At 36.1% G+C, this 27,512-nt stretch overlaps 1 protein-coding gene across 1 annotated transcript in view; it reads right to left on the bottom strand.

Moving 5' to 3' along the window:
• Window positions 1-1,682: 1,682 nt before the first annotated feature.
• Window positions 1,683-27,512, bottom strand: part of LOC130245949 (FERM domain-containing protein 5) — a 238,060-nt gene continuing 212,230 nt past the window's right edge. The window contains exons 8-14 of the mRNA XM_056478742.1: window positions 26,809-26,897; window positions 25,126-25,189; window positions 24,878-24,969; window positions 19,270-19,344; window positions 16,318-16,386; window positions 16,058-16,164; window positions 1,683-4,075 (exon numbers count right to left, since the gene is read on the bottom strand). Coding sequence (XP_056334717.1) covers window positions 3,483-4,075; window positions 16,058-16,164; window positions 16,318-16,386; window positions 19,270-19,344; window positions 24,878-24,969; window positions 25,126-25,189; window positions 26,809-26,897 — 1,089 coding nt within the window. The 3' untranslated portion in view covers window positions 1,683-3,482. The remainder of the gene's footprint in view (window positions 4,076-16,057; window positions 16,165-16,317; window positions 16,387-19,269; window positions 19,345-24,877; window positions 24,970-25,125; window positions 25,190-26,808; window positions 26,898-27,512) is intronic.

The raw sequence follows: 27,512 nt of genomic DNA on the forward strand, positions 1-27,512 counted from the left end.
TGATATTTACTGGACCTCAGCGCCATAGTGGATCTTAAAGCTACGGTTCAGGTGAAGTCAGATTTTACCAAATAATTTGGGAGACTGTATGCAAGCATGTAAGGGGCATTCATTCTGATGGTGATGAAGTTTAAAGTCCCTGGTAGAATGATCATCAGAATTCAACCAAACTGATCGGAGAGGACTTCATGACCTCAACAGCAACTAAGATCAGCAGCCAGTCAATATTTCACACCTCTAATCCAGAATCTAACAGCTGTAGCCAACAATTCCAGATCTTGAACAATTAAATCAACATCTTTGATGGGTTGATATGACTTGAAACATTTTATACATGCTATTGTATACATTTTAAGCCCGAGATTTACAGTAATACTCGTGGAAGCCTACTGTTCATTTTGATGTCATGGTAAATGTTCAGCTTCCACTTAGGCTTTTCAATTGGGCGCTAAGCAGAATGAAATGACTTCTATAGAAAGTTCACAGAGGGACCTTGTACAATAACCCAGTTAGTTTAAAGAAATGATGATCCAGTTTAGCTGGCAATTGTCCTTTATGAGACCCTTTCATTCATCACAGTCAAACCTGGCCATTTCGTACCGTACAAGAAAACTATCTAGAGACAAAAGTAAAAAGTAGGAGCCTACAAGGACAGTAGTAGCAATCGCCCTTGAGTCATTGAGCCTGCGCTAGTTTAAATGTGTGCAATGGGATTTCAAGGACAAAGAGAAACATAAGGTTCAGGATCCAAACACGATGACAAGTGCTTACAAGGAGTATAAAATGTAGCAAATTTTGGCAATAATTATCATATAAAATGAGTCGTTTAGTTAAAATCGAGTCCAACTCAAATTAAATGGATTCATTCCAATCTCCTTAGAAAACAGCAGGTAGTCTGACTTGCTACACAACAGCACAAAAACCACCAAAACGATTCATTCCAAAGAATTCGGGTATTGCTTATTGAATGGTGCTGCCATGCAGGACTGACCACTGAAGCTACATAATGCTGTCAATGAGTAAAATCCAGTCTTTTTCCAAACCCCTACTGGTTTTCCAAGCATTTGCTTCTCTCTGTCTTTCTGATATTCGGAATCAGATTCCTTCATCAATGGCATGCAAGTAGCCATCAGTTCTATTATTGTACTGCGAAAACAACCATTAAATCAGATTATGCAAAAATATAAATGGACTTAAGCCGCCACAATGCTGTATTATTTGGCACATCAGAGATGTTATAAATGCATGCATGAATACTTCTCATTGTAAGAGACATGCATCAGTCCAGTGGATCTCTCTCTTTCCCATGTGTTAGCAGTTCCAACAGTTTCTGCAACTGTTTCCAATGCACCTTTTTCTCCAGTAGTTGGTGGAAGACAGCAGTTCTATGAAGTGGTTATGCAAACATTACTATTACACTTCTTAAAAACATCTCTGCCACTTTGACAGTAATTGACCAAGTTCACTAGCACCAAAGAGGCTGCACTGTTTCTGACCTCATACACGACAGCAAGTTGTGATTGGTGGCTCAAAATATGTTCTTTTTAAATAACAGCACTATTAAAGCCACAAAATAATGTTATATTGACGCTTGTTGAATACCAATGAAAGATCTAAAACAACCCGCTTTGTAGTTTTTACTTGTATCTCAATCCTGCTCTTATTTGAACTGTACACAGAAATCCAGTCTTTGTGAATGCTTTAATTCACATCCTCTATTTTCTGCTTTCCAAAATACAAAAACAATTATATCATAGCAGTTTCAAAGGGACAGGCATAAGAGGTGGCGTATGGTAAAAATGCCTGTCCAACTGGCATGCCACTGGAAGAATGGTGTCTTTAAATAAACACTAAAGACGTCTTAGACTAGTCAGGACAAGTGTACTGAAGACTTGACCTTTTAGTACATATTGCCAAAAACATCAGTTTTAAAATGAGCACACACACACAAATAAACACACAGCCTTTCAGCTAACTGCGTATTAACAGGTTAATTATTGTTGAAATGCAGGGCCTTTACCAATATACAAAGCACAGGGACTGTCTTCTCATTGCTGGTTAAGTGACTGCATTGGAAATGGATTGTGGATTTGGTTAAAAAAAATCTTTCTTTTTTCTCCCTTGACAGAAATGCCACATATTCTAGACCTCATCTGAAACACAGAGCTAAAAAAGGTATAATTTAATTTTCAATAACAAAATAACATTTCAGTTTCTGTTAAAATATACATGGAAAAACTGTCGATATATTAGGAAACTAACTACTTTTTTTGTACAAAAAGTACAGCATTGTTATTGTAATTAAGAATAATCATAGCATGATATCCACAAATTACAAACTTAAGAGCAAGGCTGATATGGAATAAAAAAAATACTTTATACAATGGGATTTCTTTCTATTCAGAAAGACTCAGGATGGAAAATTCAAAAATAATAATAATGAAGCAAACGCACATACTCAAGAAAACAAATATGCACTTATTCCTTAAAATCAATCCCTTGCAGTATTGCACATCTACTGTAGCTAGACTTGATCTATGGGTGCTAGATGCTTTTAAATCAGTCATAAAAGCCTCTTTAACATATACTGACACTATTGGGTCACATGACAGAACACAATTTATACCAATTCATTTTCTGAATCCATTAGAACTTTTTTTTAATGATTTCTACTTCACAGCTTGCTATCGCCTAAACACTAGTATAGTCCTAAAAACGCATCTGACACCCTAAAACTCCACCAAATACGGATCTCAAAGGTACCCATTAATTTTATTAAAATAATTTCCAGTCTTTCCTCGAGTCTTACTTTCAAAATAACTTGCACATTCTTACCTTACATATAACCCTCTGCTGATCTGATCGTCGATGTGGTAAATTATAGCAGCTTTCAGAAAATCATTAAGAATTAAATGACTGATGATATGAATAATGCATAAACTCAGAAAAGCATTGGTTTCTCACATTCTCATACTTTCCAAACCCACTATACTGTATCAACTTAACGCTTCCCTCCGCGTTTTAATAAGACTTTAACAAGTATTATTGTAAAATAAATATAAATGAAGGCAACGCTCTCGTTGCAACAAAATATTTCATATTTCCTATTTAAGGAACGACATAATCTTCTCAAGTCTTTGAATTTTTTTTTTTGTTTTTTTTTTTTTTTTGTAAAAATAAAATACCTGAAATGACCTGAAATCCAAAAGTGGAACTCAAAAACAATAAAAATGACACAAAAAAAAAAAAGACGAGAAAAAGTAAAAGGAGTAAAAATGACGGGGGAGAAAGAACTTAAAGTGAAAGAGAAAAGGAGCTGTGGGCCTGGTAGTCCACCACCACGTGTCAGCAGGAGTGTCATGAAAGAAGCTGGGCTCATGGGACAGGTCGATGCCCTCCTTCTGTCTCTCTCTTTCTCTCCATGTGTTTAGCATCTTCTCGACCCCAACAAGGGAGACTTTACGCGCTTTAGTGGCTCAATTTCACTTGTTAATGAGCAGTCCGCCCACCCAGCGGAGCTTGCAGGCAAACCACCGTCTGAGGGGACAAAAGTATTCGTAATGGAACTGCTCAAACTCGGGGGTCTGGCGGATATCACGTAAAAATGCAATGTCAAGATCGGACTCGGTGAGGACGATGAGGAGGAGGAGCAAGACAAAGAGGAGTCCAATGGTCACAAGGAGCAGACGGAGTACACTTAAAACAAACTTATTCACCTGTTCCGCTTCACTGAGCGGGGCCTCCCTGCCAGCGATCTGCATGGGGCCCGCCGCCCTACTGTCTGCTCCAAATTCAGCCACATCGCCCACGCTGGGCGTACCCGCCTCCGACTCCTTCTCCTCCTCTATGCTGCAGGGGGCGCCGTTGATCTGGCGTGCGACTGCCAGCTCCAGGCTGTGCTCTGCTACTGGTGTGGGCAGAACGCTGTCGGAGGGACTGTAGCTCTCATCAGAGATTATCGCTGTCCTGTCACCGGAGTCCGTCATCTGGCTCCGCGAACGTGGCATAAAGGAGTCGCCATGGGACACGGAGCGCACTGGAGTGGAGTGGGCACTGTCCCGCAAGGATTCCAGTCCTGGACAAAAGGAAGGGGAAAGAAAAGAGAGAGAAAATGGCAGTTTAGTGGTTGTTAAATGTTCTTTTTTGAGAGTTTGTTAACCTGCTTGAAATTGGTTGGCTATGAAGTGCATTTGTGCGAAATCTGTGTATGTTTTGACATGGTTCATCAGTAAATTTGGGATAAAGTTAATTCAAAATATGAAAAACCACATGTACACAATTCGTAAAATAATGGACGTCAGGGCAAATCTTCCATATTGGTACATACATCTAAGGCAAAACTTAATGTGAGCCTGCAAATGATTGTAAGAAAGTCTGGCAAAGATAAAAGAGAAGTCTCCCCCTTTACCGAAATCCTGAATTATAACATGGTTAAATGAAAATTAGTGAAAATAAAACACCAAAACAAATGAAACTCATGCATGTTTTCTGTTTTAGATACATTTTCATTTCAAAGGCTCAGACCTGAGGTCCCTTCGCATCAAGAACAATAACTAAAAATACATTTACACTGATGAGCTAAGACATTGCAACCGCCTGCCTAATGAACTGTTGGTCATCCGTGTGCTGCCAAAACAGTGCTGTCCTGCTGAGGCACAGAATTTACAAGACCCCTGAAGGTGTCCTCTGGTATCTGGCACCAAGACTTCAGCAGCTGATCCTTCAATTCTTGTAGTTTGTGATGTTGATTCATCTTGGATTGAACCAGCACATCCCACAAATACACAGTTGGGTTGAGATCCAGGGATGTTGGAGGCCAGGACAACACCTTGAACTCATCCTGTTCTTCAAAGCATTCCTGAACAATGTGTGGAGCTTGGCAGGGTCTATTATCCACTTCCCCAAGTAGACAACTTTGTGATGAAAGAGGGTACTTGTTATTCAATAGGGTCGGGTCGATAGACGATGCCATCGTCTATCGACCGATAGACATCACTATGCTGAGCCGTCATCGAAACACTCCGCCCCTGTCACAGCAGCAGCCTGCTCGTGAAAAATACACACGGCCCTGTTTACACTAATACTTCTTAGTTTTAAAATGACATTTTAGAATGAAAACAATCCACGTCCACACTGGCGTTTCACCTAGCATTTCTGAAAAGATCTTCCACACTATACCACGGAAAACACACATCACGTGATCTAACACACTTACGCTCTGTCATGCGCTGCAATGTAGGCTATGCATGCGTCTGACTCTGAGCTCCAGCTGTCAACCCAGAGAGCAGTGCATGCCGGACAAGTTTATCAAGTATGTACCGCTGGATTGCGTCTCACTACAGTTGTTAAACGTGATATTTAACTAATCTTGTCTCTATCTAACTATTCGGTCTTTTGAATCTTATCAAGTAACGTGTCACAGCGTCAGTACACTGCTTCACAATCTTTCACTGTCACGGTTGTTCTTAGTAATTTTAGTGAAAACCTCAGATAATGTTGGTTGGTTGCTGTTGGTTGTGCACCTTTTTTACCAACCAAGTTTGTCGATGCCATTATCTACACGGATTACACAGATCACTCTGCCTATTCATACCAGAGTCCCACGGAAAAAGTGATTGACAGGTGTTTAACTTATCTTTATTTATGATTTGGTTATTGGTAAAACAAAGACGATGCGGGTCAGGTAGTTGAAACGATAGGCTACAAATAATTAATTTGTTATGAATGAATTAATTAATTATTCATAAATAATTAATTCACTGCCGTCTACGACGACGATGCCATCGTCCATCAAAATGTTTCACATTAGATATCGTACGATGCCAAATTGGTCGACATCGCCCAACCCTATTATTCAACAATGTCAAATTCACGCCAATGGTTTCTCAGCAGAACATTGTATCACACTCCCTCTGCTGACGTGTCATCATCCCATCGTGCATCCTGGTCTACTATTTTCCTAGGGAGGTGACTCTCCCAGAGTAGGACCAGAGTACCTTTCGTTGCTCCAAGGCTTGTGTGTCCACTGTAGACACGTTAAACAGTGGACTGAGGTCATCATAGGTGACCAACTTGCCTATTTCTGCTGCATCCAACACAATGACTATGCACTGACTGAACTGATTGTTTGTTTACCATGTGATCCAACAGTTCTCAATCAATCCAGTGGGTTCTTGTGACTTATCACCCCCACCCCTTACTCTTGCATGTCGCTTGTTTATCACATCATTCAGATAACCAGATTGTTTAAAAAAGCTCCTTGAAGGTACTAATTGACATGTTCCCTACATAGTGTTCACTGCTAATAGTGTTACTATTCAAGTGTGGTCCTTTTTTGCTCTGACAATGTAGCTATGTTTCTATGGTTTTGTTACTTTGTTATTTGCACAACAGCACAGTAGTGCTGAGTACAGTGTTAAGCAGGAGAAAACCCTGTACTGTATTTATTTATCAAAGATTTTGTTTATAATTTGAAATGTTGTGCAACAGTTTTAAGCAGGAGAAAAACCTGTTCTGTATTTTATTTATCAAAGATTTTTGTGCAGCTGTTGTTTTTTTTTTTTTTGCAGCTATTTATTTGTAAACAGGGAGTGAAAACTATGTGTTTAAATTATATTTTGCTCAAAAAATGTTCGGATCGTATCGGATATATCGTATACCATCATTCCTCCTAAAAATACCGGGATATAATTTTTTGCCCATATTATTTGCCCTAGTAGCCGCGAGAATCAGGATTGAGAACTAGTCACGTAATCTTCCTAGACCTTATTATGTGGCCATATTAGATCATCAACAATATTTGCTTTACCCCAAAATGGTCTATGTTTTCACCCCTCAGTGTAATTCAATAACTACAGTAGCATCAAAGCACACTAATATTGTTTTTCATAAGCGCATACTGAAAGCTATTTAAGACATGATGGATTCTGATTGGCTGTCAGTGTTTATATTTTTCAATCTGAAAGTGAGACCTCAAAGGCGTCATGTCATACAATCTGACAAGCAACAATTGCAAAGAACTGGGAGGGGAAAAAAGGAGAAAGGGAGCACTGAGCTTGATAGGGATTATTAGAAGGGTCTCATGCAGGTGACAGAGCCAGATACTGAATCATAGGCCTGGAGTGCAGTAATGTGTTCAGAGCCCGGTAGACCAGAGTGCTAATGTGGAAAGACATTTTTCCAGCTTGTTTGCTCTGATAGCCACTGCACTTCAAAACCCCACAGGCTTCAGTAAAGCTCTGGGAATCGCACATATTGACAGGCAAGCAGCCAACTTACTGAGGTGCCGTAACAATTAGCAGCATACAGTGAATCAATAGACCTCACTATTACACAACATGCATTTACACATACAGAATACAGAACATTTACAAATTTAAAATTAGCTGCAAACTTGAAAGGAGCACTCATACAGATGCAGACACATTCAAGGCAGATATAATGCAATTCAGAAGTTACATGATATGCAGATGTCAAGTCAGAGCAAATATAAAGTCAGGTCCGTAAATATTGGAACCTGCTCATTGTAATTGGGATAATGAGGGAATAACACATCTGGTCGTGGAACAGCTGAGGAACCAATTGTCCCATTATTTTTGGTCCCTTAACAAGTGGGAAGCACATAGGCAAACAGTTTTAATTCCTACAGCGTTCACCTGATTTGGATGTAAATACCCACAAACTAAAGCTGACAGTCTGCAGTTAAAGCACATCCTGTTCATTAAATTTCAAATCCAATGTGTTGGTGTATAATGCCAAAAATTATAGAATTGTGTCGATGTCCCAATATTTATGAACTTGACTGCATCTACTTCTCGTCTTAAACATAACTCTAACGTCATGATGTTAAGAGGATTCCTCACAACAAGAGGCCACTGAGAGCCCAAAGTGAGGATGCTGCAAATCTCCCATAAATCCTTGTGCTTCAATTCTTGCATAACCTCTTCCTCAAGGAGCTAAAAGTTCAGAACCATAAGCTTTTGCTGAGATATGCTACATTTCTATTCTGATGTGAAGGGATTAGGATTTCACCTCTTGATGATGTGACATTTTACTACCCAGCCAAGACTTCTCATTCACAATATTAAAGACATCGCAGAAGAGAAAAATGATCACAGATGAAAGCACATCTGCTTTGGTGCATTTTTCAGGATTAAAAGAAGCCTGGAGTTCAACAGCTCATCTAAAAGCATACAGATGTATTTACATGTAACTCTGCATGAATAATTCATACAATTGTTTACTGCTCTCTATTCATTTTACAAGAAGAACAGGCGAAGACAAGCTTCTTAAACATTTACAGAGCAGAATCTGGCAGCAACCAACTAACTAGTTTATCTTTGTTTACATTATAGCGTTCTTCTATTAACACTGTAGTCTAGAAAATATTGAATTATTTCTCTGTCTGTTTTTGAACTCCTGAGTTAATACACTCACTGGCCACTTTCTTGGCACATCTTGCCATTACCTAGATGAATCCCATTGCCTTTATTACTGCCTTAATAGTGGCATACTTTTTAGAAGTTGTTATAGTCTGCACTGATAGCCTTGTGGACAGTGTGCCAACATGCAGTGCACTTCTCTCGTTCTCTAACTTGAAGATGTTGCTGGAAAGATCTCGTTCCACATTAATATGGGAGCTTTACACAGTTGCTACGGTTTTGTTGGCTGCATATTCATGTTCCAAACCCCCAAACGTGCTTAATTGGTCTAAGATCTGTTTGCTGTTGTGCCGTTTTACTTTATTGAAGACGTAGTCATGCTCAGGACTCCAGTTTGAGATGATTTAATCTTTGTGACATGCTTTGTCTTCTTGCTGAAATAACTGGTAGAAGACTGATACATATGTGGTCATGAAGGAATGGACATAGTCAGCAACAATTCTCAGGTAGACTGCTATCAAGGTTACAAAAGCCACACAACTGACACTCACTGTATATTTTGGCTCATTGGTCATTCTCTGTAAAGCCTATAGTGATCTGTGCAGGAAAATCTCAGTATATCAGCAGTTTGTAAAATAAAACTCAAACCAGACCATCTGGCAACAGCAACCACAGAAAATCTGTTACTGTATATTGCTGCTATCTATATCAAGTCAATGACTATGTTTACATGGACATCAGTAATCAAATTATTTGCCTTAATCTGGATAAAGACAATATGATTGAGGTGTTTACATGAGTTGCTTTTAGAATGTTCCTTTCATGACCCTGTTTTACATGTTATAGCACGTAATTCGAATAACATCATTGCGTCACCGCACTATCCACACTTCCTCTGCAGTTTCATGTAATTTCGAGTGTTTCATTCTTAATTTATTGACTTTAACTGCAGTTTGGCACTTTCACTTTCATTCAGGAACATTTCACGCATGCCCCCCATGACAAACGAGATATTGGATGTGAGTATGAACTGCTGGAAGAGTGTTGTTTTAATGGAATTTGATACCGCACGCCATATGGGGAAAAAACCTCCGCATTTCACGATGCAGGTGTCTGTGGTCCTTCACTGACCACAGTAGGTGCAGAGAATAGTTTCAAATAGCTGTGTGTGTACGGACTATCCTGTTGCAGAATGCGGCAAAAATCCTGCACGATGGTAATAATTTGATTGCCGTGTTTACATGTCTGTACTGCACTTCAATAATGCCACTAAAATCAGCACTCCACATGTCTTAATTTGATTTCTGTTTAATTCGATTATGACCTTAATCGATTAAATTGATCAAAAATCGTTGTTTACATGGTCGACACCTCATCAGAGTATTGTATTCATCGCAGTAAAATCGGATTATTGGTCTCCATGTAAACATACTTAATGTCATTATATCACCCGCTATGCATCTGCTTTAAATTGTTGCACGCAGATATACAAACATTTCACTTTGCATTCCTACACCTCCTGCAATTTTTACACCTCCGCCTTCTGAACTTTGCAGAATATTTCTACAGCTTTTCAAGCTTCTAATGTGTTCTGGTTATTATGATCAAGACATACAGAGAATCGTTTTTAAGAAAGGCTATTCAGTCAATGAACACATCTGACTGTTCGACTCTTTTTTAATAAATAATTAGTCTGAAGGTTCACGGTCAATGAGAATATAAACAGTTAAACAATTTGCAAGTATTATTTCGGAACTGATTATATGTTATTGTTGAGGCATGTTATGTTTGTCTGCATGTTCATTACACATTATTATTTGTTTCTAAAATAGACGCAAATCACAATAGAATATTTTACTAAAAACACGGCCCTATTAATGGCAAATGTAGAGAACCAATAACATTAAAGTAACTTTATATATATATATATATATATATATATATATATATATATATATATATATATATATATATATATATATATATATATATATATTAATGACCTCAAAGTTTAGAATGACAAAATTAAAGCATTTTACACCCTCAAAGAGCTGTTAAGGGTGGCCAAGACCAAAAACAACCAAAAACACTTCATCACCTGACACTTTCTATCTGTTATAACCCAAGTAATCCAATGGGATATATGCAAACAATATATGCACACAGACTTTAAATTCAGTCAGCCAGCCCCAGGGCTTCCAGTGAATTGTCATCCTATACAAAAAAGCTGCGTTTAAGATCTGATTTCTTAAAAAACAGAGATCATCACTGCCTGGCTGAGATATGATATAAAATGGGTATCAGACCAAACAAGAAGCACTGCATTAAATTAATTTTATATTTTATATATGTGTCTTTAAATATGGAAATTAATTTTACCCCAATATTTTCAATGGAGTTTCTGCGCTAGCCTGGTGGTCTTTCGTCTCTTTTTACACTTTAACAACCAATTGGATGCTTGAGTCTATTAACTGATTTTATTTGAATTAAATTACGACATCGATGCTGTAAAAGCAACCTTATGAAATTGAAAATAGTCAGATAAAGCTTTCACTCGAAGTTCATCATTGGCTGAAAAACACTAGCTGTATGTATAGTCTATTGCATCACAAGAAAATTACTAATATATCAAGAATCGGATGAACGCAGAATAGACTTACCTAAAGCTGAGGTGTGCGCTGCATAAGATGGTGAAGTCATGGGCAAAGTGATGCCCGCAGCTGATCCTGCTGCCCCGTGAGCGCTGGGTACAGGGGCAGCACGCCAAGAGCCTTTCCCAGCATTCGAGGCCCCAACTCAGCACCCGAACCTTTACATCCCGATAGCAGTGGTTGATCATGCGCAGGTGGACGTCACCCGCGTGGTGATGCGGATCAGGCACTTCACCATGTTTATCTCCAAAGCCAACGTCTGCAGCTGGAGTACTGATTCAGGAAGCACGCAAACCAATGCAAACCCTGTTACCGGTGCCCCTTTTCCCACTGTGGGCTGCTGGGTAAAGGCTTGGCTGTGCTGGTAAGTGGCAGAATGGACAGGGGATGGTAATTCTACCCCACCCAGGCCTCTCACCTCCTCCCTCCAGTGACTTAAATGGTGAGAAAGGCCCTGTCCTATTTTGAGTCCAGGGTATTAATACTCCTTGAAGACTCACAGTCAGCACATGCAGGATAGTTCACTTTATCTTCAATAGGTCTCTGAAGCATTCGTTCTACAGACAAAAGCTCTTGACTTCTGAAGATGGGCTTTTCTGTGTTAAACTCCTTTTCATAAAACTTCAAATTAATATCTGCTGTCCCCAGAATGCATCTGTGAAGTTTCAGCTTAAAATACACAGATCTTTCACTAAAGCATTATTAAATTTGCCCCTATTTGTGTGCAAGCACTGTTTCTGTGAATGTTCCTTTAAATGTAAATAAGCTGCTGTTTTTCAGAAGAGGGCAGAGCTTTTGCACACTATTGTCACTACAGAAACACCAAAACAAGTGAATTTCATTCAGCCAAAATGGCAGAATTTACCAGTAGTGGATTACAAACATATTTAATCAAACCACAGTCAGACAATAGTGTAGAGGAAAATCATCAGCAGGGTCCATACACATTTTTACTACAAAAATTCCATGACTTTTCCAGGACTTGTCAATTTTCATGACCTAATGTTTCATGTAATGTCTACATATACATGGTAAATCATATGAAACGTTTACATTTATAACAGCATGTCATAAAACACGCAATAGTTTCAATTTATTTTTATGTCTAATGTAAAATAGATGATGCTTACACAACACTAATCATATGACAGCATGTTTTTGGTCAAGAAAAGAAGTAAAAACAACTAACCTCCATTCCAATATACGGATATTTGTCAAACTAATTTTAGATAATCTTAATAGTTTGTTAAACTAGTAATAGTAGGTAAAACTACTTCTATTATAAAGCAACGATCACACTGCACTTTTCACTCCATAGACTACCATTCCTAGCCATGCCGCAAGCATGTGCGTCAAGTTTTGCATTTCACTGCATTTAAAGTTCCAGCTTGGAGAATTCTAAACTGTGAAATCACATCAGGTGATTGCGTGAGACCATTAGAAGACAATTTAAAATAAATGTAAAATATGGAGCAATCGCTCACTTTTTAAAATGTCTAATCATATTGTTTAGCCCCGCCCCTTTTTCGCAGCGTAAGTCGCTTTGGACAAAATGTCTGCTAAATGACTAAATGTAAATGTAATTTCCATGACTTTTCCTTGTGGTTTTTCTGTTTTTCCAAAACTTTCTAGGCCTGGAAAATGCCATGTCAAAATTCCATGACTTTTCCTGGTTTTTCATGACCGTATGAACCCTGCATCAGGATCATTCTGCAGAGTTAAGTCAAACATACACTGTGCAATTTTTCTGTCGTACAAGCTTGTATAGGATTTTTTTCCCCTATTGGTTGAGGTCAATTTGTTGAAGAAAAACTCACTGAACAGCAACACCAGAGACGAAGGTTTACTGTGAAATAGGGTTTATAAATCACACATAGAGGCACCCTGGTTGCTGAAAAAATAACATGTAAGTGTAGCACTGCTCGTATCGTATGTTAAACATCAATTTAGACACCATTAGCATTGGTAGCTTTACAACTGGAACAATTTCAATCTTCTATGTTTAAAATCTATATTAGGGCAGCGTGATTTAGCATCGGACTGTGAGTACTTCAGTGATGCATATCTGTATCATTATTATTCATGAGACTTCGTTTTCTCATCCTATGAGAAGTCTCTGCTTCTGAATTATTAGAGATGTCCTCGCTGCAGTCTGTAACCACAATGGCGTACTGGACCAGTTCCACTATGTTGTGGACATTGTACAGCCCACTAAGGTAATGCCCATGCTACTATGATGGTTGGGTTTAGGGTAGGGGGAGGTGTAGGTGATCATCCATTATGTAATTGACCTGGTCCAGTACATCATCAAGCTGCGGGCTGCAGCGAGGAGTGTCTCGAATTATTTGATCAAGCTGTGAGACCATGCAGTAGTTAGGTGTTCATGATGGGCCGCGGCACTGGTACTGTAGTCAGAAATACCAATTTCTAAGAGTCTCTACTGAAATAAGAAAAAAACAAGAGCAAATGGGAGGGGGGTTGTCATGACCTTTAAGCTCTATGAGAGAGAGTGGTTTTGAAAGCATTGCCTTCCTCCATCCATGTTTTTTGTGCGTAATTTTATGCAATCGTTTCATATTTCGCCATGAAATAAAATCATGTCATATATCACTGCATTTGAACGATTTTCATGTAAACTCACTCGTGAACTCACAGACAATAAGATCATGTGAACACATACAAACTTGCACTGTTCTTTCTCACCCAGAATTGAGTCTTATTCATGAAGCAGTCTGGCAGTCTGAGTATATTTTGTCCAAATACTGTACATAAAAGGTCACACTTTATATTAAATGGAATGAATTAATATGTACTTATACTGAAATTAATCATTGCTACAATGTAATTATTGTGCAAATACATGTTTTACTTTATGCTTGATTAAATACCTGCATGTAATTAATATCTGTAATTACATTTAGAATTACACTGTTGACCATGCCTTAAACCTATTCTACCCATACCACCAAACATTTCCCCAACCTTCCCCATATCCCACCTCAATAGCACCAGACGTGTTCTGCAAGACATTATGACACATTAAGTACATTGTATTTATATTTTAATGTAGTTCATGGTAGTTAAGGCACTTAGTGGGTCAAAACTTTATTTCTTTCATTTTCTTCAAAACTTTATTCCACCACAAGATCCTGGGATGCCAGGAGTCTGTGGAGATTCTAATGTTTGTTAGTTCATCAACAACAAACCACTGGGAATGTTTTTGTTCTTTACATTACAACGAGTAAAGTGAAATGGTAAACTGCTGCAGTGGCCCAGTGGGTGGAAACGTACAGATTAAGGGAAGGAATTATATATAAAAAACAATCCCTTCCCATGTCACCAGAGGAGCAAATTTTTCCACAGCACATTTGTCACATTCATCATGTCATGAAAAATTGTTTCTTTGTTTTTGGTCTAAGTGTCTATGTATAGTTGAAGTACAGTTGTTGATTTTTGAAGTACAGTTGAGAGAAGATTTTATCAACACATTTTTTAACAATAATAGTTTAATAACTCATTTCTAATAACTCATTTATTGGATCTTTGCTATGATGACAGTAAATAATATTTGACTAGATATTTTTCAAGACACTTCTATACACTTTAAAGTGACATTAAAGGCTTAAGTAGAGGTTAATTAGCTTAACTCGGCAGGGATAGTTTAATTAGTTATTGTATAATGATGGTTTTGTTCTGTAGACTACACTGAAAAAAGTGTTGCATGCAAAACTGTTGCAAACTATTTATTTGTGTGAATTTAAACAAACAAATAAAATTTAATAATGTTCAACTTAATTTGTTGTTTAAATTCAGCCCAAATAAATTGTTTACAACCACTTAACGTAAAAAAAGTGAGCAAATCCAAGGAACCATCTTTGAATCATTTTTTTCAGTGTATGGACAAAAAATATATATAGCTTAAGGGGTGCTAATATTTTTGGACCTTAAAATGGCTTTAAAAAAATTAAAAACTTGCTTTATTCTAGCCGAAATAAAACAAATAAGACTTTTCTCCAGAAGAAAAAATATTATCAGAAATACTGTGAAAATTTCCTCGCTTTGTTCAACATTATTGAGAAATATTTAAAAAAGAAAAGTAAATTCAATAATTCTAACTTCAACTGTATGTGATATGGGTCTGTGCTCAGTGTGATGATGCTATGAGTTGGCAGTGATGCTGAAGTCTATCAGTCTGGCTCATGAGATAAACGGCTGAGCAGAGGATGGTGGTAAGCCTCATATGGGTGGGGCAAGATGGCACAGCTGGTGGCACAGGGAAGTGTTAGAACTGACTGTACACAGCTGGCACAGAAATAGAGTGGTGTGAGTGACAGGAGCATCTGTATGTCCACTCCTGTGCTTCAGCCTCAAGTTACTGCATGCGGTCAAACTTGGCAACTTTGTGAATGCCCGTATGCATATAGTGTGTATATAAATAAATCATTAATGAATGTTAATCATATTTAAATGATGTATTATATATATAAAAAAAATAATAATTATTATATATATATATATATATATATATATATATATATACACATACATACATATATATATACACATACATACATATATATATATATACACATACATACATATATATATATACACATACATACATATATACTTTCACAAACACAAATACACATTAGGTAAAAATGTAAACATATACATTTTAAAAAAATATTATTTTGATTTATATATTTATTTAAAAACTATTTATTTTTTTTATTTAACATACATTTCCTTAATATATAAATAAAACAAATTAATAGAATTTCAAATATATAAAATATGTCAAATATATTTGACAAGTGCATAGACACTGGTGTTATCTTAAAATCTTCTTGACTCTTCATTTATATCTTTAAGGCATGAATTCCCATTAAATCATGCATTCCTACACTACAGCTTGCTATTTTCCACAGCATTTTTGATCACATTTCAAAGCATTCAGTGCTGTGACATTTAGTACTGTGCCTGTGCTTCCAGCTGAACTCGTGCTTAAAACTGGACTCTCACCTTCCCATGATGAGATGTGTACGGCTCTCCGGCGGGTGCGAGGGACACTGCTCAGCCGCGGCCCGTGAGTGATGGATGGACAGCTCCTGCTGGGCACCAGGCCAGCCCTGTGACACATACACATACAGTACTGGATCCACACACACATTTATCACATTACAGTACATCTCCTAATGACAGACAGCAGTCGCTCTATCATGCATGTGGACAAAACACACACAGAAGAAACGTAAATATATACGTTTAGCACTCATGCATACCTGTGTATTTCTGGAGGTTCCCTTTTAATTTTTGCACTCTGCTCCATTACCTCTTTGGCTACTCTTCCACTGAAATTAAACAAAAACTAGTTACAAAAGCTTCACCCCTGCTAGAGTGAAATATTCTGTCATCATTTACACTAATGAAATTAAACGTAAATCTAACTTCATACAGACACAAACAAAACTAGTTCTGTTTGCATTCACAATTCAGCCAGAAACTAAACTTCATATTATATTACAGTCTAGGATTTTACATGAAGATCCCATTAGCTCACGTAATTACTAACATAAACTCAGTATTTATTAATCTCGTTAAACTTTGGTTAAAATAAATTGCTTATTAATAGTTCTTGTTAACTCACAGTGAACTAGTGTTAACAAACACAATTTTTGGCTTTTAATAACGCCATTAGATGCATTATGAAACTATGATTAACAAATACTGTACAAGTATAGTTAATTCTAGTTCATTTTAGTTGATAGATTAACTAATGTATTATATTATATTTAAAAATATTAGATATAATTTATCAAGGCTTATAATACACTCACCGGCCACTTTATTAGTTACACCTTACTAGTACTGGGTTGGACCCACTTTTGCCTTCAGAACTACCTTAGTCCTTCGTGGCATAGATTCAACAAGGTACTGGAAGCATTCCTCAGAGATTTTGGCCCATATTGCCATGATAGCATCACGCAGTTGCTGCAGATTTGTCGACTGCACATCCATGATGCGAATCTCCCATTCCACCACATCCCAAAGATGCTCTATTGGGTTGAGTCTGGTGACTCTGGAGGCCATTAGAGTACAGTGAAGTCATTGTCATGTTCAAGAAACCAGTTTAATAAAGTGGCCAGTGAGTGTATATCAGATATAGGCCTAATATCTGAAATGCAACAGATTATTTATTCTCTTAACTAGGGGTCAACAATCTTGGTTCAGGAGGGCCAGTGTCCCTGCAAAGTTTAGCTCCAACTTGCCTCAACACACCTGCCTGGAATTTCGAGTATACCATGTAAGACTTTGATTCACTGGTTCAGGTGTGTCAGGTTTTGAAAGCTAAACTCTGCAGGACACTGGCCCTCCAGGAACAAGATTGCTGACCACTGTCTTGAAGTAACCAAAACTACAATCGAATACTAGGACAGTACTGATTTGACTATAATTAATTACATCCTACCTCAAATATCAACTTATATTATACTTCTCTGTACGCACCAGATACTGTAAGCCACCTGTAGGATACACTCTCTTCTCTTTTTATTTTTCTCAGAGAAAAACAACAACTAATTAAAAAAAAAAATGAATAAACTAACTTCGACTTGTCATAGCATTTATATACTGCTACACTATAATGCTTAGAAGTGCTTCTTTTATCCTCACTTGTAAGTCACTCTGGATAAAAGCATAATGTATTATATTATATTATATTATATTATATTATATTATATTATATTATATTATATTATATTATATTATATTATATTATATTATATTATATTATATTATATTATATAAAATTATATTATATAAAATTATATTATATTATATTATATAAAATTATATTATATTATATAAAATTATATTATATTATATTATATTATATTATATTATATTATATTATATTATATAAAATTATATTATATTATATTATATTATATTATATTATATTATATTATATTATATTATATTATATTATATTATATATTATATAATATAATATAATATAATATAATATATTATATTATATTATATTATATTATATTATATTATATTATATTATATTATATTATATTATATTATATTATATTATATAAAATAATATAAAATTATATTATATTATATTATTATATTATATTATATTATTTTATATTATATTATATTATATTATATTATATTAATTATATTATATTATATTATATTATATTATATTATATTATATTATATTATATTATTATAATAATTATATTATATTATATATATTATATTATATTATATTATATTATATATATTATATTATATTATATTATATTATAATAATTATATTATATTATATTATATTATATTATATTATATTATATTGTATTATATTGTATTATATTATATTATATTATATTATATTATATTATATTATATTATATATATTATATTATATTATATTATATTATATTATATTATATTATATTATATTATACTATATTGCTCCCAAATATCTAAGATATATCTAATAATAAAAAATTTAATGTGTACACCCAATGTCTGTGTGCGTATAGCCAGTGTGCAAATAAATACCTGCACATGTGTTTGGTAGTTGGTTTCAGTTTCACCCCCCGGTTAAAACTATTAAGAGCAACTTCATCTTTCAATATCCAGCAAAAAGAAAACAGCTCAACAACCACTGGGCAAAAAACAGCAGCGATTTCCAGTCACACTCAAGCCCCTGACATTTTGTAGGGAATTGTGATGGTGGTGACTGTGAAAGATGGTCACCGCTGCTCCTGGACTCCATGAAGCTCAGAAATTAAATTAACCTTTACGAGTCCTTTCTCTTAACTCAATCTCTGCCTCTCAATCTGTCACTGAACGACTTCCCTTAAACAAAAAACTCCCAACAGAGTCCTTTAGTGCTTTCAAATGCCTACATAGGAGTGAGAAAATAACTGTTATCAATTTCCTAATTAGCTGTTTGAGCCTGAGAGCCCACTGTAATAATTGATCGTGCTGTTTGTTTAATTGCCCCGATGGCTCCATTCATCTGGTACAATTGGTGTTATTAAGTAAACACTTGTGAGCCGCTCCATGCGCAGCAGGTTTTCTCTCCTCTAAGTGACCGTGAATAGGACATCGGGCAGGTTTTTTTTGGCACAGAGACCCCTGAGGCTGTGGTCCATTGTCAGTGACCCGTGTTTGTGTGAGTGTGTGTTTGTATGTCTATCCATACTTACCTGTAGCGGAAACGACTGCCTTTGAAGAAAAGGTTACTGCTGGACACTGTGCGAACCTGGCTCGACTTCTCCAACCTGAAGAGGAACAGAGGGAGATTATTAAATATTCCAAATTCCATTTCAGAGACTGCTAGTAAAGCAAACAGGTTGACAAATAAGTCTAAGCACAAAGTATACAGCTGAAGTCAGAATTGTCAGCCCTCCTGAATTATTCGCCCCCTATATATTTTCCCTAATTTCTGTTTGACGGAAAGAAGATTTTAAACATTTAAACATTAATAACTAATTTCGAATAACTGATTTATTTTATCTTTGCCATGATGAGAGTTCAAGAAACTAGTATTCATTCATTTTCCTTCAGCTTAGTCTCTATTTCAGAGGTCGCTACAGTGGAATAAACCAACTATTTCAGAATATGTTTTATGCAGCAGATGCCCTTCCAGCCACAACCCAGTAATGGGAAACACCCATACACACTCATTCACACACACACACACTCATACACTACAATTTAGTTTCTTCAATTTTACCTATAGCGCATGTATTTGGACTGTTGGGGAAACCCGAGCACCCGTAGGAAACCCAATCGAACACGGAGAGAACATGCAGACTCCACACAGAAATGCCAACTGGCCGAGTCGGGACTCAAACCAGCGGCCTTCTTGCTTTAAGGTGACAGTGCTACCCACTGCGCCACCCCAACTGCCTTTATTCTAGCCGAAATAAAACAAGAATTTCTCCAGAAGTCAAAATATATGAAATACTGTGGAAAAATGTCTTGCTTGTCAAACATCATTTGGGAAATTTTTGAATCTTTGTTTTTCTCATCAACACAGTGCAACATTTGTCTATAAAGAAAACATGCCTACAGAGGACACACTTTCACATAGGCTGTGAAATCAATGTGTAACATACACCACATCCAGATTTTTCTAACTGCACATAAACTGTTCACACAGCTCCAGAGGTGGGAAAAGTACAGAAAATTTTAATTATTACATTATTTGTGAAAACTAAATCAATAAAATTATAAAATAATGTTTTTTAAAAATAATAAAATAAAGTATCTGTTTTAAACATTTCAAAAAAGTAAAAAGTAGCCCTTTTAAAGGTACTCAAGTGTAGTGAGTACTACGCTGCTGATGGATGATGTGTTAATCAGAGTGGACAAGAAAAAAATAAAGTAGTGACTCAGGCCTGTAGCCAGGAGTGGTTCGGACCCCTCACTGACAAAAGTCCAGAATTTGTCCCACACATGAGCTCATTTGTCCTATTTCGACTACCATGCCATCATAAATAGTGAAAATAACCCTTTGAAAAAGGCTTTAAGACTAAGCAGAATCCTCTGTTGGCTTTGGCTTCAGTGTGACCAGCTAATCGGTTTTGGACAATGCTATCAAATATTTTTCATGAGGCCAACATCCAGCTGTGTAATCTGATATAAGAGAAGTCATCTTTCGCTACTGTATTGTTAAGAAAACATCTTACAAGTAACTTTTATTCTAAATTTTGGACCTTATTCTTGATTAAAAAAAAAAAGCCCAATAAAAAGGCATGAGACACCAAAGGCGTGCCATATTAAAATGGATTTGAACACTATTTTGGCTAAAATAGTCAAAAGGTGTGCTTATGATGACTATCCGACAAGCTAATTCAGAATAGTGCTTAAAATGTCACTAAAATGCAGTATTTACATTTCATAATTAAATAGAAAATGAGGCGTGTAATTGCAGAAAGGTCCACTTTTAGACAAAAAAGAACCACATATTTTACCAGGCTGGCTAAAGGCCTGTGACTGCAGGTTAAAGAAAAACAGTGGAATAAAAGCAGATATAGCACTAAAAATATACTCAAGTAAAAGTAAAACTGCACTGTTTTAAAACTAATTAGTAAAGTACAGTTCTTGAGAAAAACAACCCAATTATGATAATTTGAGTATTTTTTATAATTCATCACTTTACGCCACTCCACACATGTGCATTTAGGGCTGCAGAATATATTGTTTCAGCATTGATATCGCAATGTGATCATTCACAATAGTCACATCGCAGGGTGTATGCAATGATGAGTTTGTATTATAATGTATCATTTGCATGTGTTTTTGATGCCTGTGGTTGTATAATGATTTTATCTTTCAGCTATAAGAAATTGTACCATTTGTGACCTTAACTTTGCATTACTTTTATTTTTATCTTTCAGTTACTGTACTTGAATACTGTTAGACTCAGGAAATGATGAAAAACTTTACTTTGTCTTTTTCTTGATTTTATTTACAGATTGTTATGCATGAAAATACTCACACCACATGCAAATACAGAAATGCACTGCAAGTAGCACAGACCACAATGAAAGCATATTGGGGGACCTCAAAAAGTTTATAGACTGTTTATTAGATTTTATAGAGATGCAAATAGTAAACATTAATTCATCAATCTCTGATTAAATATGTGCATGAAAACACTCACATCACATGCAAATACAGAAATGCACTGAAAATAGCACAGACAACAACGAAAAATGTGTCGGGGGACCCCAAAATATTATAGATTGTTAATTGGATTTTATGAAGATGCACTCCCATTGCAGAATCCTCCCAATCGATCTATTCATTCATTCATTCATTCATTCATTCATTTTCTTTTCGGCTTAGTCCCTTTATTAATCTGGAGTCGCTACAGTGGAATGAACCACCCCCAATCAATCTAACATTATACATTTTTTGTAAATAGAGATATTAAGTAATCTGGTGAAATTGTATTCTTATATATATATTGCAAAATAAAATAAAAAATCCAATATTTTCCAATATCGTGCAGGCCTAGCATTTAGGTTTTTTTGTCCTCAAGTTTCAAAACAAATTCTTGTTTTAAATCAACTTCATTTATTACATTTGTACAATTACAAACAATATTATTCAACAGTCTCCTATTAACCCGTTTAGCTAAGCCCTCTAAACAGATGGAAAATATCCCTGAATAATGTAAAAGAACAACAAAAGAAACCACCATGATCTTATATGGAAATGTAATTATTTTATTACATTCATAAGATCACTCATGTGTGAACGTGCTTTAAAAGCACAAATAAACAGCTAATATCTTAATAATAGACAGGGATAAGCCACTACTTCATATTAAGAATTGTTACTTGAACCACCTTTTGTCTTATGTTATGAGCCATAATGGCCAAAGCAGAGTTCAGTTAAAAATATTGCTAAGGACATTTTTAAAAATTACTACTATTAGTACTCGTACGAACCTACAAGTAATAATATCTAAGTACTATTCGTTTCTTTTAAACTTTAATTGGGTGGGTGGGCTGCCCAGGTATATTAACAGCTGCCCAAGTATATTTAGTGACATGTTTTTTACTATTATTATCATCCTTTTACACTATTTTGTATCTGTCTAATATAACCAAACATCTGTGATGGATTAAATAGTGGAAAATTCTCTCATTTACCCGTTTTGTTCTGTGTGCACGCAAGACCTGTCAACATTCCCACAGATAGTCTCACATGCTCTGCAGACCCACAAAGACCTGCCTTTTTGAGACTTAAAAATTGGTTTAGCCTGGTTTTCTAAATCTCCCAAAATGTCCGGGATTCAGCTTTTGCTTTCTGAAGCTGTCGTTAATCATATGCATTTTTGCATTACCTTTTTACTTCAGCCTACTTTTACTTAGCACAGTCGCGAGAGCGAGAGAAACATTCAATAATTCAATCTTGAATCTAAATGACTTCGAATAACTTTACTATATATGAAATGACTGGTCTAAACTGGCTGCAAAATAGCCTATATGTACACCCTTAGTTAATCAACTCATTTGCCTTATTTAAATAATGTACACGCTTTAATCTTGTAATTATAGTTTTTTAGATATTGTCTGTTTTTATCCCTTTTCTGTCATTTATTTTTCATTTGTTGTATATTTTATTAATTTGATTATGTCATTAGACTATATTTCACAGGCTATTTAATATATATTTCTAAAATGCTTTGGTATTCAAGTTTGCTTTGAACTTGAAAGAGAGAGAGAAGCAGATTTTACCCTGTCAGTGGGTGCACATGACTCCTGAATAGCTTAAAAGTAAAAGAAATAGTGGATTAATATATTTTAAACTTTAACCCATTGAAAAGAAACAATATATAACAGTGTCATAATAAATAAAATTGTTAAAAATTAAATTATGTTTTGTTTGTCGCATATAGTTAACCATTTATGTGATGTGGGTAAATGGTGTTTTTCAATCTGGCTATCACCGCAAGTATATTTCAAACCTGTGGGAAGCACTGCAAAGAATAAGTAGTATTAAATGAATAAGTACTTGTGGCTAAAGTACCAGTATCATGAAAATAAATACTTGTAAGTTTAAATGTTATATACAGCCATATGTCATATACAGACACTTACTATTTATTAGTATTACATGATTAGTTAATTGCATTTAAAAAATTAAAACTTAGCAATGGGTTTATTTATTTGTTTATATATTTATATTTTATATATATATATATATATATATATATATATATATATATATATATATATATATATATATATATATATATATATATATATATATATTTATGAAATATTGACATATTTTAAACTAAATTCAAATTTAATTTCTTTAGTTTGAACTGTAATTGAAAACCAACTAGTTCAAACAAGTTCTGTTTCTAGACTTGGCACACACTCCTAGTGAGTGAAAGCGCAGGCAGAGCTTGCGTATTCTGACTCAGACAGTCTCTGGCGAACATTTGATTCAGGCTTTTCATCACCAGGTGTGGAATCTCCTTCCCCAAAGACGGCCTTTATGTGAATCATAAAACTCACTTTTCAATTATCATCTGCCTTCGCCTTCAACAAATTCCACTCTTCGCAGGGACTTCACCTACAGCTACACATTTCTCTTTGCCCCCAGCGGAATGAATTCAGACAGACTCGCAATACGATGTGGATTCAGCGTTTTGCCAAATCGGTGATTACCCAATTGCCTTCACCTAAATTGAGCCTCCCCACAGTTCATAATGACTTCTGAAACTGGCTCCCATTCCAAAGATGTCACCTCAGTCAGCCAAAAGCGTTCATCATAAAAGCAGCGGTGGCTCAGTGGTGTTGTGAATATTGCATCTTCTTTTAGAAATCTGACTGCTTATCTGTAACACTGCGGTCTACCTTGAGCTGCAGGTCGCTTTAAACACTTTCCCATGGCGTGGGCAAGGACACGTACAGTCAGCCGTGACTGAAATGGGCACAGACATCCCTCTGGAGGAGCTAGCAGATCACATCTCTCATTCCCTGCGCAGTAAAGGTCATTCGCGACACGTGGCTGTTCCATTCGATGACCCCCATGAGGTCAAAAACAGTGACGCAGGTGTCCATACGAACTGTCTTGCATTATTAGATATTAGTCAGCTTATTTACCGCTCTTACATATCATGCACTGGGAAAAGGAAATGACAGGGTTTGCAATTTGGAAGAGCCAAAAAGGGACTAATTATTTTTGGGATTTGTTTATCTCATAGTTGCCCTTTTAGAAGCATTTCACCTGTCTAACCAAACAAATGTGTCTCACCATAAGGAGAAGTGCAAAGAAACTCACTTGTAGAAGGCTTGATTTTCAACACCGCATTTCCAAAGGTGTTTGCAGGCCTCTGGAGTTGGTGCAAAGTATGTCAAGATGATCTTTTTGTCCTGTGCATAATAATACATTATTAAATGTGCACTGATACAGTGCTGTCATTGAAAGGAATTATTAAAGTGTACACTGATTGTGTCATTGTTATAAGGTAGTTTGGTTGATTCAAATTATCTCTGACTATGCCAGTGTTGGAAAATTAATGCTCTCACCTCTTTCTGATTTGCATATATATGGAAGGTCTTTCCCTCAAATTTCAGTTTGGTCACTTCGTTCCTGTTTAAGAGGATGACAAAAAAAAAGTTTGCCACAGCTGGTTGCAAGAAGGCATATAGGTTTCATGATCTTTGGCAGCAGTTACAATTATTTACAATAATGCAAAAAAAATACTGGACAACATGAACAGAAAACCAGCAAATAGGAAAATCAACAAAGGGCATTTTATAAAATAGATAATGAGTAACTAAACAAGACACAGGTGTGACACATAATCAGTAACCATAGTAACAACTGACAATAAGAAAACAAAGAATGCATCTAAAATAGCTTCTTTACCCTCATTCATCACCCCTACATTCGTCCACTAAAACAGTTAACTTAAAGGTGCAGTAGGTGATTATCTTCAGAATCATTGTTTGTTGTGCTGGTTGAAAGTCTCTTCAAATTCCAATAGTAATGATTAAAGTAAATGATTTTAATGTATTTTTATGTATTTGTATATTATGGGTCTGTCTGTCTGTCTGTATATCTATATCACTTTATTTCTGTTTATTTCTAAATCCATGTAATTGTGTACATGAAATATTATTTATTAATAATATTATTAAATATTATTTCCATTAATATAAACTTAAGTGACACGATGGCGCAGTTGGTAGCACGTTCGCCTCACAGCAAGAAGGTTGCTGGTTCGAGCCTCAGCTAGGTCAGTTGGCGATTCTGTGTGGAGTTTGCATGTTCTCCCTGTGTTCGCGTGGGTTTTCTCCTGGTGCTCCGGTTTCCCCCACAAGGCCAAAGACATGTAGTATAGGTGAATTGGGTATGCTAAAATTGACCATAGTGTATGAGTGTGTGTGAGTGCTTATGGATGTTTCTCAGTGTTGGGTTGCAGCTGGACGAGCATCCGCTGCGTGAAACATATGCTGGATAAGTTGGTGGTTCATTCAGCTGTGGCGACCCCAGATTAAAGAAGGGACTAAGCCGAAAAGAAAATGAATGAATGAATATAAACTTAACAGACAATGCAGGTACATACAAAATAAATATTCATCATGCATTTTTCATAATTTCAATATAAATGTGTTAACAACTTAAAAATTAAGCTGCCAAAATGCCTACGAATTGTATTGTGAGCTCATTTTAATTACAATTTTTTACACTCACTAAAGCTGCTTTACTGTGTGTTTATTTGTTATAAAAAAACAGGAACATACACTAAAATATCTAGCACTCTTTCTTACTTTAACTGTAAAAATATACAGTCTATGCATGCAACAAAACACGACAGTGACACCGAGACAAAGGACAAGCAGCACAATAGTTCAGTATTTTATGTGCTTTTCCTTCTTTTTTATGCCCAGACCTTACAGACTTGTTGTGGCCAGATGACTTTAAACATGGCCTCTGGATGGAGAGCTGGTGAAGGATAATTGGACACCTGTCTGCTCTAACGGCTCAGAAAGAGGCAGATGGTCAGGCCCTTTTGGCTGGGAACGTATAATACAATATAATAAAGCCAGCTGTGACTTGTATACCCAGAGCCCAACGCTAGGCGAGAATGACTCATTATTTTCAGCTTCATGATACATGTGTGTGTATGCATCTCTGTGTTTACTCAGCGCCGAAGACGTCAATAAAAGTTCAGTAGGAAAAAGAGGCAAGTATTAGTCACTCACCACTTGAGGAAATGGACTCTCTTGTTCCCCTGAAGCACGACAAAACCGAATGGAGTGAAGGCGAGGAAAGCAGGGTTCCCAGACACATCCTGTGATGAACAGAGACAGAGGAGAACCACGTCACCTTCACTTTTCAGCCAGCAGACAATGAGGAGGAAGACGCCATACAGGACAGTAGAGCAAGAGTGCATCACAGCTGAGCCTTCATACTTCATTGTCAGGCTTACTTTTATTAACTTTTGGCAGAACAACTAGCAGCTTTTTTATTTTTTTTTTGCCTTTGTGGTAAAAAGATCACACATACACAATTTTGTTTTTAATTGAATCACTATTTACTCACCATCAAGTGATTACAAACCTTTATGGGCCCTATCATACACCCGGCACAATAAGGTGCAAGACATGTTTGCCCCGATGTGTTGCTATTTTCGGACCAACGTAACCTTAATTTTCCCATTTGCTGCCACGTTGTTTAAATAGCAAATCCATTTGCACCACTTTGTGAACTTATGGGTGTTCCAATCTAGAAAAGAGGTGTGTTAAGGCGCATTGTTGGCACGTTGCTATTTTCAGGAAATAAAATAGACTGTGCAATAGACCAGGTGAAAGCAGGTCTAAAGTCCAGCGCAGAGGCGTTAGTTATGCGCCTAGCTTACACATTGCTTAATACACACAGGATTAACAGCAATACATAAATATCTTTA

This window comes from Danio aesculapii, chromosome 18 (genome assembly GCF_903798145.1).
Source record: "Danio aesculapii chromosome 18, fDanAes4.1, whole genome shotgun sequence".
In the NCBI taxonomy this organism is placed as follows: Eukaryota; Metazoa; Chordata; class Actinopteri; order Cypriniformes; family Danionidae; genus Danio; species Danio aesculapii.